This window comes from Neoarius graeffei, chromosome 9 (assembly GCF_027579695.1).
Source record: "Neoarius graeffei isolate fNeoGra1 chromosome 9, fNeoGra1.pri, whole genome shotgun sequence".
Classification (NCBI taxonomy): Eukaryota; Metazoa; Chordata; class Actinopteri; order Siluriformes; family Ariidae; genus Neoarius; species Neoarius graeffei.
Window position 1 is genome coordinate 57,238,989 of NC_083577.1, and position 13,613 is coordinate 57,252,601.

The 13,613-nt window shown below is 39.9% G+C and overlaps 1 protein-coding gene across 1 annotated transcript in view; it reads right to left on the bottom strand.

Annotated features, from left to right (window-relative positions):
- Positions 1 to 7,445: 7,445 nt before the first annotated feature.
- The window catches only part of epsti1 (epithelial stromal interaction 1), a 32,346-nt gene continuing 26,178 nt past the window's right edge, over positions 7,446 to 13,613 (bottom strand). The window contains exons 9-11 of the mRNA XM_060929904.1: positions 12,017 to 12,090; positions 11,696 to 11,865; positions 7,446 to 9,847 (exon numbers count right to left, since the gene is read on the bottom strand). Of these exons, the coding sequence (XP_060785887.1) occupies positions 9,717 to 9,847; positions 11,696 to 11,865; positions 12,017 to 12,090 (375 nt within the window). The 3' untranslated portion in view covers positions 7,446 to 9,716. The remainder of the gene's footprint in view (positions 9,848 to 11,695; positions 11,866 to 12,016; positions 12,091 to 13,613) is intronic.

Here is a 13,613-nt window from a genome sequence, read left to right on the forward strand (position 1 = left end):
TTTTTAAACATGAAAAGGCTTTACAGCAGACCTGGAGATGTACATTGGAAATATTAAAAGATCTTTTTAAATAATAAGAAGCAATTTTGTCATGTTTCACATGACTGCCGAGAGCAGGTGGTTAGGGCACTTGAAATATGGCTGCGGAGAAGAAATATTAGGTATTAATTCGATGATTTGTGTAATTACTTCAGGAATCAGGAGGCAGACTGTAAACACAGACATGACAACATTGTTTTGCATTAGTTCAGTGACTGCGTACTTTCTAGGGAGTGGCCATTGCTGCTTCAGAAGAGTCATAACTGTGGTGAGTTAGATAAATACGATGTCTGGGCACCATATGTCATGATTGTGTTGAAACACTTGGTCTAATAATATAAGTTAAATGCGACTATAGTTTTTGTATGTTTCTGTTACACTTTTGTATTAGTGTACACAAAGCATTCTTATGGCAAGTGCTGCTGAGTGATCTTTGTCATCATTTTCATTTTGTGCAGCACATATTACATGATATGCATACACCATATATATAATAAACATTCTAATAATACTCTTAGAAACATTTAATCTCAAAATACACAGACAGCACTGTGTACACAACAGTTCTCTACCCAAAATAATGTATTATTCGTTTCTACAGGGGGAAAAAAAAGAGCAAGGTTTGGCAGGTAAGGCTTTAACAGTTAATGATCTGAATAATGAGTCACTGGAAAATAAATCACTTGGTTTGACCACATGATCCTTGCTGGCACTTTGGGCTGCTCTGTGTGCCTGCTTTGAATTGATTTGTTAAGCTTATCATAGTCCATGCTTTATGTCCAACGTAGCAGCAAGATTCGAAAAGGATTACCACATTGCCAAAACCAGATATCAGATATAAAGAGGGATTTATATGTAAGCATTACACAGTCAAAATGTGTTTAATCCCTCACTTACTTATTTCACAGTTCTGATTCCTGATTCAACATCACAGTTTTTTTTTCTCTCTTCCAGGCACTGCTGTACTACTAGTATGGAAATTGAACAAGCATATGCTTTCCTATATTTTGATTGGTTTCAAATTAATAGTGGGTATCTTGCAGAATAAAAACATTCTTTGTATTGTATAGCTGGAACATTTTGGTCTTTGGAGACTTACTTCTGTAGAATACCACAATTGCCTGAAATTGGACTTTACACAATAACTTGCTACAGTGTTGTGAAAGTGGTCTGACTGTCTTCTGGTCAAAGGCCTCCCCCAGGCTCCTGAACTGATTACGCTGTGAATAAACTGGGATACTGTTGGGAGTTCAGATGTATCATTGAGGATATTACTGAGACAGAAGACCACAGCATGGTCAGGGCTTTGTCCTGTACAACTTCTAAATTAAGTCACTGAGTTTATTTGCTGGAATGTTTTTGTAAAACCGAACTGACCTCTGTTTCTGGGTTCATTGCAGTTGTTTATATTATTCTTATTTTCACTCTGACAACCTCATACAAATATTTTCGACCAATAGAAATGCCCAATAGAAATTGCTTCAATTTACAGTGTATTGTTAGCTGTTGTAAAACAACATACTGAACATAAATCACGAGAGATGCTACTCTGCTCTGTTCCATTTGTCAAAAATAATCCAGCAGTGTTTTCCCTTCAAAATGGTGATAATGCTGATTGTTTCTCAAACTTTTCTGTGCACGATCAAAATGACCAGTTGTCCAAACCCAACATCCAGTAATCCAACCGGAACAAGATATATCTAATGACAGAATCACTCTTCAGATCAGTGGCAAACCGTTGATGCTTGGTCTCCAGTGCTGTCATAGCCTTTAATTTGGAAACTAGCAGCACGCTGGGTCCATCACAGAGTGGCCACATAGCCATGCGTTAGTGGTTTTCAGCATGAGGTGCTCCTCTCTGCTCCATGGGAGGAAGGTTAGTGTGATGCCTCAAACATGCTGGCAAGGGAAGTCAGTCAATTTTCAGTGCTGAGGAGACTTGGGGCAGAGGAAGTTCAGCAGGTCAGGGTGTAGCTGTGTCTGCTATTACCCATGAGAATCCAGAGCAAGCGGATAGTCAGAGGAGGCACTTCTTTCCTGAAAAGGCTATTGGAGCACCAAAGTGTGGGCATCAGCAGGCAGTTTTATTGCTTTTGCTATGGCCTTGGATTTTGTGCCAGTGCCAGACCAGAGAAAGCAAATATTTTGCTTGTCTCGCAGCTGTGCAGGTCCCATGTAGACTTCAGCCTGGAAAGAGGCCAGCCCTTAGTGGGGAAACAGTTGAGATAAATAACTTTCCCAGCAAAATAAAATTGTCTGTAATTATAATGTTAAATCACACTGTGAAGGGCTGTGAGTGGCGTCAGCACCCTGGTTTAAGCCTGATTTCATGCAATGGGGAGATCCTTTAAACACCAACGAACATCACTGAACTAAAGTCATGGAATCTCATCACCTCTTTTTCCTCACACATTCTCATTGCAGACAGGCCAAACTGATGACAGGTTTTTATCCAGGGTACCGATTTTGCCTTCACACCACTGTAGCAGTGTAAACACATCATAAAATCTGTTATAAACTCACTCCAAAGCCTCTCTCCAGCCTTTTCCCACTAATGCCAAGGAGTGCACATTAAAAAAATATATATTTAAGCTATATGATCAGCAACACAGCCTGTCTCACTACACACAAAAGTCATTTTTTCCTTAATGAGGTCCAGGCGGAGCAGGGTCTAATGTCTACCATCTAATTTATCAGTTTCCTGTGTGTTGCATAATGTCTCAAATTTGGCCATTCGCTGTAAACAGGCATGACATGTGTCACTGCTGCCAGCAATCCTAGAGTAAAATCACTCTGCTGTGTCTATGCTGCAAAGATTCAGCAGAACAGATACTGTAGATGATCATTTAAGATATTAACCCTCTCCTGACCATAGCCCCAAAGAGCACCTGTAGAATGCCCTAGATGTCATCATCAGGAGACCATCTAACTTTCGGACTGACTTTTTACTAACTGAATATTTACCATTATTGTTTTTTTTAATTATTCATTAAATTAATGTTAGAAATTGAGTTTAACAAATGCTGCACTGATTTGGTTTCAGCAGTACATAATGGCTATGATGGGCAGCATGGTGGTGCAGTGGTTAGCATGGTTGCTTCAGAGCAAGAAGGTTCTGGGTTTAAACCTCATGGCCAACTGGGGTCTTTCTAGAGTTTGCATGCTCTCCCTGTGCCTGTGTGGGTTTCCTCCAGGTGCACTGGTTTCCTCCCACAGTCCAGAGATATGTGGATTAGGTCAAGTGGTTACTCTAAATCACCCATGAGTGTGAATGGTTGTTCATCTCTGTGTTAGCCCTGTGATAGATTGGTGACTTGCCCAGGGCGTACCCCCCTCTCACCCAAGGTCAATTGGGATTGGCTCCGGTTTCTCCATGATCCTGAAAGATAGGTGGTCTGGATCGATGGATGGATAATGGGTATGTGTATTTTGGATTTGAAGCAAGTACAAAAACATGTCTTCCTTCTGAAGCCTATCTGTAGTGTATTTTACCAGACCATTTGCCCTGTATATGTAGTGAAGTTGATGAGTAAAAAAAAAAATAGTCCCTCCCATGCCAGGACCCAGGCAGTCTCCAGTACTAACCAGGTCCTTAAGGTGCATTGGGTGGTACCAATCTCCACTTCTATGGCCCTTGGCCTCTCATACAGCTCAGGGCTAGTTCTCTGGTAACCATGAGAGTTTGGCTCCCCACTCACATCTGTGTTGCAGCATATCTTGCCAGATGGCAGTAGATACCATTTTTATGAATGTCTTTGGTATGACCCAACCATGAGTAGAACTCGCAATCTCCCAATCAAGAGGCAGACACACTAACCACTAGGCCAACTCGAGGTCAAAGTTGATGAGTAATTGTGAACAAATGAAGGAGTCTTACTTTGATCATTGCAAAAATGCCTCGATACTATTTACGACAACATCCTCATGCCTACTGCTGCATACATGATTTAGGCTACTGTAAAGGTATAAATCTTGAGTATCTATAGAGGAATAACATATTTTATTCTAACACACAATATATTTTAATATTAGTGAATGGGATTGCTCCATTCTTGGTTAATTTCTTTGCTTGTGTGGGTGTATGTGTGAGAGAGTGTGTGAGTGAAAAAAAAAGTCAGCAAACTGTCAGCACTGTTCATCAGCAGCCAAGGCGTGCCTGCATGGTCTCTCTTTCATGGAGCCGATTTTTCCCCAGGAAGCAGAGTGACTCAGTTGTGGTTGTTGTGGAGATTTCTGCATGTTACAGCCCTGCAAAAGGCATGCTTTTCCAGTTCACATTAAGGTCCTTCACCGACCTTAAATATCCTTCCTTTCCAATAAAGAAAGATATCTACAATTGATCTATGTCTGAGAGAGGTAAAATGGTATGAGCTTTTGTAATAAAGCCATATCCTTTAGGGTTTAAAAAAAATTCAGGTACTCTAGTCATGTTTTTGTTGTAAAGGGCTAGGCTGTATTTCATTACCCTATTTTTTTCCACTTCAGATGATTTTTGGAAAAACTGCAAGAAGTGTTACTCATAGTTCAGAATGTGACCTTTCCTTTTCATGAAGTTTGGATAACAGTCAACAACAAAATCCAATGAAGTATTTTTTTTTATTTATTTAAGAAAATCAGTATATTTTGTCTTTGACTCTAAAGGATAATAGCCTCCAGATCTTCAGGGTGGATTCAGTGGTTTAAAACAATCTATACTTGTTATTATTTTTCCTCAGAATTCTTTTGTGATATGGGTAATGCTGTGACCTAATTCAGGGGAGGAACCGCAGGAAATCCCCCTTACTGCAGCTGAGGTAATCAGGGTCCTACAGGTTTCTACAGGATAGGGGATGTGACCTATTGGGCTTGTGTACCCTCAGGATAGGGCCGGTGGTTCTCTCACTAAACACAAGTTTTTGTGTGGCCCAGAAAAACAACTCTGAAATCCATTTTTAATCATGTGTCAAATGTGCTTGTAGATTCAGTCCTTAGTGATAACAGATTAATTCCATTTGTGTAGGTTTAGACATTGGAAACCCCCTATTAAACATTCACTCATCTCTACTCTTTTCTAACTAACACACACGCACACAAAGATCAAAAGGCAAGCTGGCTGTAACAGGAAATGGCCTATTTAATAGGGGAATACATTAACATAATAAGTGATAAATTTGGTCTTTCCTGCACTTGAATATGATTAATCGTGATTCAATGTCAACATGTGGTACCAAAATTATTGGTGATTGCAAAGTGTAGTGTATGTTCCTTTGAGTCGGGTGAAAAGGCCTCTGCGCTCCTATTCCACTAACTTTGATGCTGTTGGAAAGCCTGATCCTGCAGGATGTAATAGTTGGATCAGGAACCCAACCACACACATCGACACACACCTGCACTCTTCCCCTTTTGGTGCGAGATGAAACATCAATTTCCAGTTTTTCATGACTGCATGTGCTGGGCTGAGCAATAACTAAAGTTCATGCACAGTACAGGATACAACAAAACAATCATGTTGCCAGTGATCTGTGTGCTGCTTTTGTCTTATTCTGCTGTCCTCTATAACACCCATGTGATTTAGAAATCAGTGTTTAGACTTATGAGTACAAACCCAGAAATGCCCTTGGGAACTGCTTTGATCTTCGCTTGAATGAGTTACCTCAAACTACTGGCATGCATGTTTAAAATCTCATAAGTGAGCTTTCATAACTGGGAGCTGGGCAGAAAGATATGTCTGGCATGCTCAGCTAGGTTAAGAGAAACGTTTATTTATTGTCATCAAAATGCAGAAGAAGGAATTCTTAACAAATAATTTTTCTTGAATGTCTTTGCGTATATGTTTTGTATTGTTGGGAACAATACTTTGCAATTGTAACTTGCCAAGCTACATGCAACTCATGATGTAAAATAGCTATAAGCAGGGCCGCTGACAGCTTTGGCTGGGCCCGGGACAAAATGCTCTGAATGGGCCCCCCCAACCCACACATACACCCACCTCTCTTATCCCAGTCTCTACTCACTCCAACCCTTAAATGACAGGTATTCAAAAACCATTCAACCGGTCAACAACCATTTCATTTTAGCATTTCAACATTTTTATAGTTTTAACATTTTAACATTTCCTTAGTCTGCAACTATTCAGGTGCGAAATGCAATGCGCCGGACTTTTGTTGTGCGTGCGTGCGTACTGTCCAGTGTGAAAAGCAGAGAAGAACACACCGCTCGAGAAACGGCGGGATATGATTGCGGGCTAATGTGAATATTCTTAGCTTCAATCAGATATATGAAACACAATGTTATTAAGCCGTTGTGGTTATGAAATGATTCAATGCCCTGTGCGTTTGATATGGTGTTCAGTGTGACTTGCTCCCCTCGTTTGTAACATGAATCGCGTGCCGCGCGTGCCTTGGTTGGGGTTACTTTATGGGGCTGGTACTAGCAAAGGTACTAGCAAAGGCAGCAGGTACTAGCAAAGGCAGTGGGGCAGCTGAGCCAGGTACACTCTAAAAAATGACACATTGTCTGAACTTAAACAATTGAGGTAACAATTTGCATCGGTCTTTTTAAGTATTCCCAACAAAGCAATTATTCAGTTCCGCTGACTCTTTTTTTTAAAGTATGCTAAACTTAATTTCAGTTGACTTCTAAAAGCTTAGGTGGGTTGCACGAGCTTTTTTCCAAGTGCCAACTCAATTTGTTAAGTACACTAAACCTAGTATCAGGTGGGTTCTAAAAGCTTAAGCATATTGAACAAACTTAATTTCCCGAACAATGTTTTTGTATATTCTGTAGTTAAATTATTGTTTCGAGTAATTCTAACAAACTACATTGCAATGTATATATGGTAACATTTTAAATTGGATTAAATGATATTAAATCGAGTTTGTTAGAATTACTCGAAACAATAACCTGATATTAGGTTTAGTGTACTTAACAAATTGAGTTGGCACTTGGAAAATTAAGTTCGTGCAACCTATCTAAGCTTTTAGAAGTCAACTGAAATTAAGTTTAGCATACTTTAAAAAAAGAGTCAGCGGAACTGAATAATTGCTTTGTTGGGAATACTTAAAAAGACCGATGCAAATTGTTACCTCAATTGTTTAAGTTCAGACAATGTGTCATTTTTTAGAGTGTATACCTGGCTCAGCTGCCCCACTGCCTTTGCTAGTACCTGCTGCATCATCCGAATCTTTTTTAAAGTATTTATGCAGTGAGCCCCTGAGTCTCTTGGTTTCTTCCTCTCTTTTTCTCTTTTCTTTTCTTTTCTGTGCTCCTGACTTGTGCATGTTGGCAAATGGCACGCACGCTGATTGTCGAAGCGCTATGATATAACGATGTCGTTTTTTCCCCTTAATCAAAGAGTCAGACCAAACCATTTTTGCATTAGGGGTGGTAGGGGGTTCTTGACGCCTTTTTCAAAGACAATAAAGGCAAAAGATCTAGAAATCATTTATTGAATGCAAATATAGCACATTTCTCCGCCAAATCAACACATTTTGAAATGAAATAAAATAATCGCAACTTCATGAGAGCCCAGTTCTGGGCCCTCCCCATTCCTGGGCCCGGGACAACATACCCGTTTGTCCCCCCCTGTCGGCGGGCCTGGCTATAAGCTATGGCCAAACTACCCATTTGATAAAGAAGCTAGCTATTAGGACAAGCGGAAAATGGAAAACAAGCTACTCTCCATATATATGTCACCATGTGAATCTTTCACACTCAAGCACTGATGAACATGGCCTTGAAAGTCTTGTTTTCATCACTAGTAGAATGCACCCTGTATAGCTGTATAACATGATTCTGTTATTCTCCACACAGATCAGTGAAAGCTGAAGCCTGTACCCTAATATACATTTACACTAATTACATATGTTAAACCTGGTTCCTGAAAGATGCAATCCTTTGCACAGATTTTGTGATTTGCTTGATTCAAGAGTATTGAAAGCTAGTAGAGAAAAGGGGAAAAGTAGTGAGAAGGTACTGTGTGACAAACTGCTACACTGCTTCTTGGTGAAGAAGTACAACCCCAATTCCCAAAAAGTTGGGACACTGTGTAAAACATAAATAAAAACAGAACACAATAATTTGCAAATCATGGAAACCCAATATTTCATTGAAAATAGTACAAAGACAACATATCAAATGTTGAAACTGAGAAATTTTATTGTTTTTTTGAAAAATATATGCTCATTTTGAATTTGATGTCAGCAACACGTTTTAGAAAAGTTGGGACGGGGCAGCAAAAGACTGAAAAAGTTGTGTAATGCTAAAAAAAAACTAATTTGGTTAATTGTCAACAGGTCAGTAACATGATTGGGTATAAAAAGAGCATCCCAGAGAGGTGGAGTCTCTCAGAAGTAAAGATGGGGAGGGGTTCACCACTCTGAGAAAGACTGCATGGGCAAACAGTAGAACAATTTAAGAATAATGTTCCTCAGTGTAAAATTGCAAAGAATTTGGGAATCACATCATCTAGGGTGTATAATATCATGAAAAGATTCAGAGAATCTGGAGAAATCTCTGTATGCAAGAGACAAGGCTGAAAACTGACACTGAATGCCTGTGATCTTCAGGCCCTCAGGTGACACTGCATTAAAAGCAGACACGTGTCTGTAGTGGAAAATCACTGTATGGGCTCAGGAACACTTCAGAAAACCATTGTCTGTGAACACAGTGTATCACTGCATCCACAGATGCAAGTTAAAACCAGATATAAACAATACCCAGAAATACCGCCACCTTCTCGGGACCCGAGCTCTTTTACAATGGACTGAGGTGAAGTGGAAAATTGTCCTAAGGTCTGATGGATCAAAAGTAGAAATTATTTTTAGAAATCATGGACACCACATCCTCTAGGCTAAAGAGGAGAGGGACCATCCGGCTTGTTATCAGTGCACAGTTCAAAAGCCAGCATCTGTGATGGTATGAGGGTGCATTAGTGCACATGACACGAGTAGCTTGCACATCTGGGAAGGCATCATTAATGCTGAATGATATATACACATTTGAGAGCAATATGCTGACATCCAGACAAAATCTTTTTCAGGAAAGGCCTTCCTTCTTTCAGCAAGACAATGCCAAACCGCTTTCTGCACATACTAAAACTGCATGGCTCTGTAGTAAGAGTCTGGGTGCTAAACTGGCCTGCCTGCAGTCCAGACCTGTCTCCCATTTAAAACATTTGCCACATTATGAAGTGCAAAATACGACAAAGGAGACCCTGAACTGTTGAGTAACTGAAATTGTATATCAGGCAAGAACGGGACAACATTTCTCTTTCAAAACTACAGCAATTGGTCTCCTCAGTTCCCAAACGTTTACAGTGTTGTTAAAAGTAGAAGTGATGCGACACAGTGGTAAACATTTTTGAAATGTGTTGCTTACATCAAATTCAAAATGAGCATTTTTTTAAAAAAAAAACAACAAACAAAAAAAAACCCTCCACATTTCTCAGCTTCAACATTTGATATTGTTTTTGTCCTATTTTAATGAAATATAGGGTTTCCATGATTTGCAAATTTTCACATTGTTTTTATTTCCAGTTTACACAGCATCCCAACTTTTTTGGAATTGGGGTTGTAGCTTGTTACAGCAGCAATAAACAAAAAGGAGCTCGAATACTACATTGCTACAACATAGGAAAAAAATGTATTTAAGCTAGTAATGTCCCCAACATTAAAGGTTTGAGGCAATAACATTGTCATTTAAGCATTGAGTAGATCATAAGCTTGCTGGTAATTGCCATTACACTGAGAGACAATGTCTTCCAGATACTCTTGGTCATAGTAAGAGAACATAGTCTGAAGCTTCATTACAACCCCTTCGATGTCAATATCTATAAAGGAAACACAGAAAATGTACAATTTAGGAACATTCAATCTAACGGAAAAGTAGAACAAATCATTTAAATTACTGTTTTCATGTACTGGCACAGAAAATGAAACATGATGAAAAGTGGAGCAGCATGTTAGTGTGGGAAGACTTTACATCCCATCCCACAAGCCATCCTATTCCATCCTAATCCATCCCATTCCAGATTGAGCCTGAGGCTCAGCAGTTTGACTGAATCTTCCTGCTGGTTCATCTAGTTCATGCAGTAGGACAGACAGGGTGGGAGTGCTCCACCGCAGTGCTCCTGCCAACCCATTCCACACACAGTGTCATCCCAGTCCTCTAACCACATGCTAATGGGCCAAACAAGCCTTGTTGCACACACGTCCTGTCCATACGTCCCCAAACCCAACGTCACAGACTCTTGCTGCCTCTGCAAACTCTGCTTGGATAGAGCCGCAGACGAAATTGAGTAAGGCAAGTGGTGACATTCTCTAAGCTTAATCATTGTGCTAATTAAGATGGATAGAACAAGTGTCATGCAGTGAAGGATTGCAACAGAAGATGCCAGGGACCCACAGACACACTATGGAGTATGCGTGAGCCATACTGTATAAATACCAGATGTCCAGAGGCCTCAGGAAATGTCCAGTGAGTGCAACATTACACTGACAAGGACCATAGACAGCCGAGACACAGCCCAGGACAATTACAGCTCAAAGTGACACTGAATGTCTTTTGCAGTCAGACGTAGATCCATGAGTTTTTGGATTGGTCCTGGCCCACCCCAAACCTTGGCTAAGTGTCAGGACCCTGCCAGTGATTCATATGTATTTCACTGATTCAAATGAGGCAGAATGTACACACGTAATGTATCATTAAGTATCCTCGAATACATGCAGACAGACAGAAGGTGAACAGCACATTAATCCTGCATTGTCATGCGGCATGTGCTCCATAAACAGTGCTAGCTCACGGAAAAGTCAGCTCTAGCCACCCCTCCTGGCAAAAAAAGTGAGGAATTTTCAAATGGTTTAAGGCTGTGGCCAGACATTGAATCAAAGTATAAATCATCTTAATCTGAATGTTTTTTATGAAGCAATGTTGAGGATTTCCCCAGTGATCTTTCACCTACATAAACAATATGTGTAAATAAAATTCCATACACTAAAAACTGATTTACAACTACATCAGCGTATACGAGAGGAGTTCATATGTCTTGTTTAGGCTGTAGCTTAGGATACTGAAAACAGATCGGATTGTTTATGTTCTTAATCATGGGTTAATTACATTGTTTGAAACCTGAATGAACCTTGATTGTAGCTTGTCTCAAGCCTGAAGTATGTGTACAAGTAAGGACAGAGCAGAAAAGTGAAATATAGATCACTTAGCCGGTTTTTCTAGTGTTGACTCTCAGACATCATACTAATCAGACTGCTGTCAAACAATTTTTCCAGCATTCATTTTGTATGGGAGTCAAACCAACGTCAAATATGACTATTTCTGTCAGTGAATTGGCCTCTCTCAGTGGGTGCACCTAATTAGCTGTAGCCTTTACTGCTACCTCATGCGTTCTACAGCACTAAAACGGCGTCTCAGTGCCACATTTCTGTCTCACAAGGAGGATTTAGAGGCTTATTTTTTATTTACATAATATGCTACATTGCCTAAAAGTGCTTGACAAAAAATAATATTGGGAATGGGAGGCAGAGCTCTGCACAACATCAATCACATGACACATATTGCATTTTGATACAAGGTGACACTGCAATGGAAAGAATCACAAAAAATGCTTTGAAACACCAAAGAATAAACACGCACAATGTCTGGCACATAAATCTGACTAACCCACCTCCACTGCTGTCAGTGTGTTGCTGTGAAGGGAAGGACACAGAGGATGAGGCAGGGTCCTGCGGTTCCTCCGTCTGCCAGACATTACCAAGCTCCTGTGTACAGGGGAGCAACTCAGACGCTCTACCTGATCCTCTCGCCTCCAGTCTGTCTAGGAAGGCCGAGTTCACCCTGGAGGAAATATATCACCACCCAATAACAACCTTCCAGCCTGACCCATACATTAGAGAGTTATTTTGAAGACATTCATATTTCCCTGGCTAGCTGATTAAGCGTGACATTCATGGGTTTGTAAAGTTCTTGTAGAATTAGGTGTCCTTACCGCAGCCGTTCATTTTCCATTTGTCTTTTCCTGTCCTCCTCTTCTTGTTTATGTTTTTCTTCCAAAATTTGACTCTGGAAATAATAAATTAATGGAATCTTAATCCATGATAGTAATGACTCACCTATCTTTAAGTTGCATGAGGGAGAAGTTGTTTTTCAGTTACTTGTCACAACAGCTTAATCACACACTATCAATATCAACCATGTAATGTTCCTTCAGTCCTTTCTGTGCTTGATTATTTTCACTGATTATAAATTCTGTTTTATATTTTCTATTCAGGGCAGCACGGTGGTGTAGTGGTTAGCGCTGTCGCCTCACAGCAAGAAGGTCCAGGTTCGAGCCCCGTGGCCGGCGAGGGCCCTTCTGTGCGGAGTTTGCATGTTGTCCGTGCTCCGGTTTCCCCCACAGTCCAAAGACATGCAGGTTAGGTGACTCTAAATTGACTGTAGGTGTGAATGGTTGTCTGTGTCTATGTGTCAGCCCTGTGATGACCTGGCGACTTGTCCAGGGTGTACCCCGCCTTTTGCCCATAGTCAGCTGGGATAGGCTCCAGCTTGCCTGCGACCCTGTAGAACAGGATAAAGCGGCTACAGATAATGAGATGAGATGAGATTTTCTATTCAAATATTTTTTTTCAGAATTTTTACGAATTTTAACATGGAACAGGTAAAAACAAAGAAATACTAGAAAATAACTACACTATGTCCTTCTGTACTGGGTGTTCATCTCTGTGGCGACCTACTCAGGGTGTACCACACCTCTCACCCGAACTTAGCTGGGATTGGCTCCAGCTTTCTCCACGACCCTGACGGATAAGCAGTATAGATAATGGATGGATCCTTCTTTTACTTATGTCACAATGTACAATTGCTGTATAATATAGGACTGATTACATCAGTGTTATTATGTCTGTGCTTTCATTTTCATTCATATTAGAAGTCAGCTGCCCTAATACACTTCACTACATAATGTACATTTTCAACAAACATCAGTGCAGCAGATCCTCAATGTCAAACTAGGAAGGTTATCATGGGAACAAGTATTACTGACATTAGTGAAAGTTAGGCTGTTAACTGGCATGGACTTACCCTCCCTATAAAGGCAAATAATTATTGTGTTTCTTGATGAAACCCCCTGGAATCCTTTACTCATATATATATATATATATATATATATATATATATATATATATATATATATATATATATATATATATATATATATATTTTTTTTTTAATGACCATGACATGGTTGTCTGGTTTGTACTAAACAGGCTAGTTTGAATATTTCAGAACCTGCTGATCTTTTGGGCTTTTCACAAAGTTTATAGAGTTTACACAGAATATTGCAAAAAACAAACAAACAAACAAACAAACAAACAAACAAACAAACAAACCCATATCCAGTGAGTGACAGTTCTATGGATAGAAGATGGATATTGGTAAATTTCTGCCTATTTCAGCGGAATCAGCAGATCGGTGGAAAGTACACTGGGATTATAGTCTTCATCAAAGTACCATTTATCGTTCACCTCTTGTTACGTTTACTTTTACTGAAGCCAGTTATAAATATGGTGAACCATCATGACTGAAAT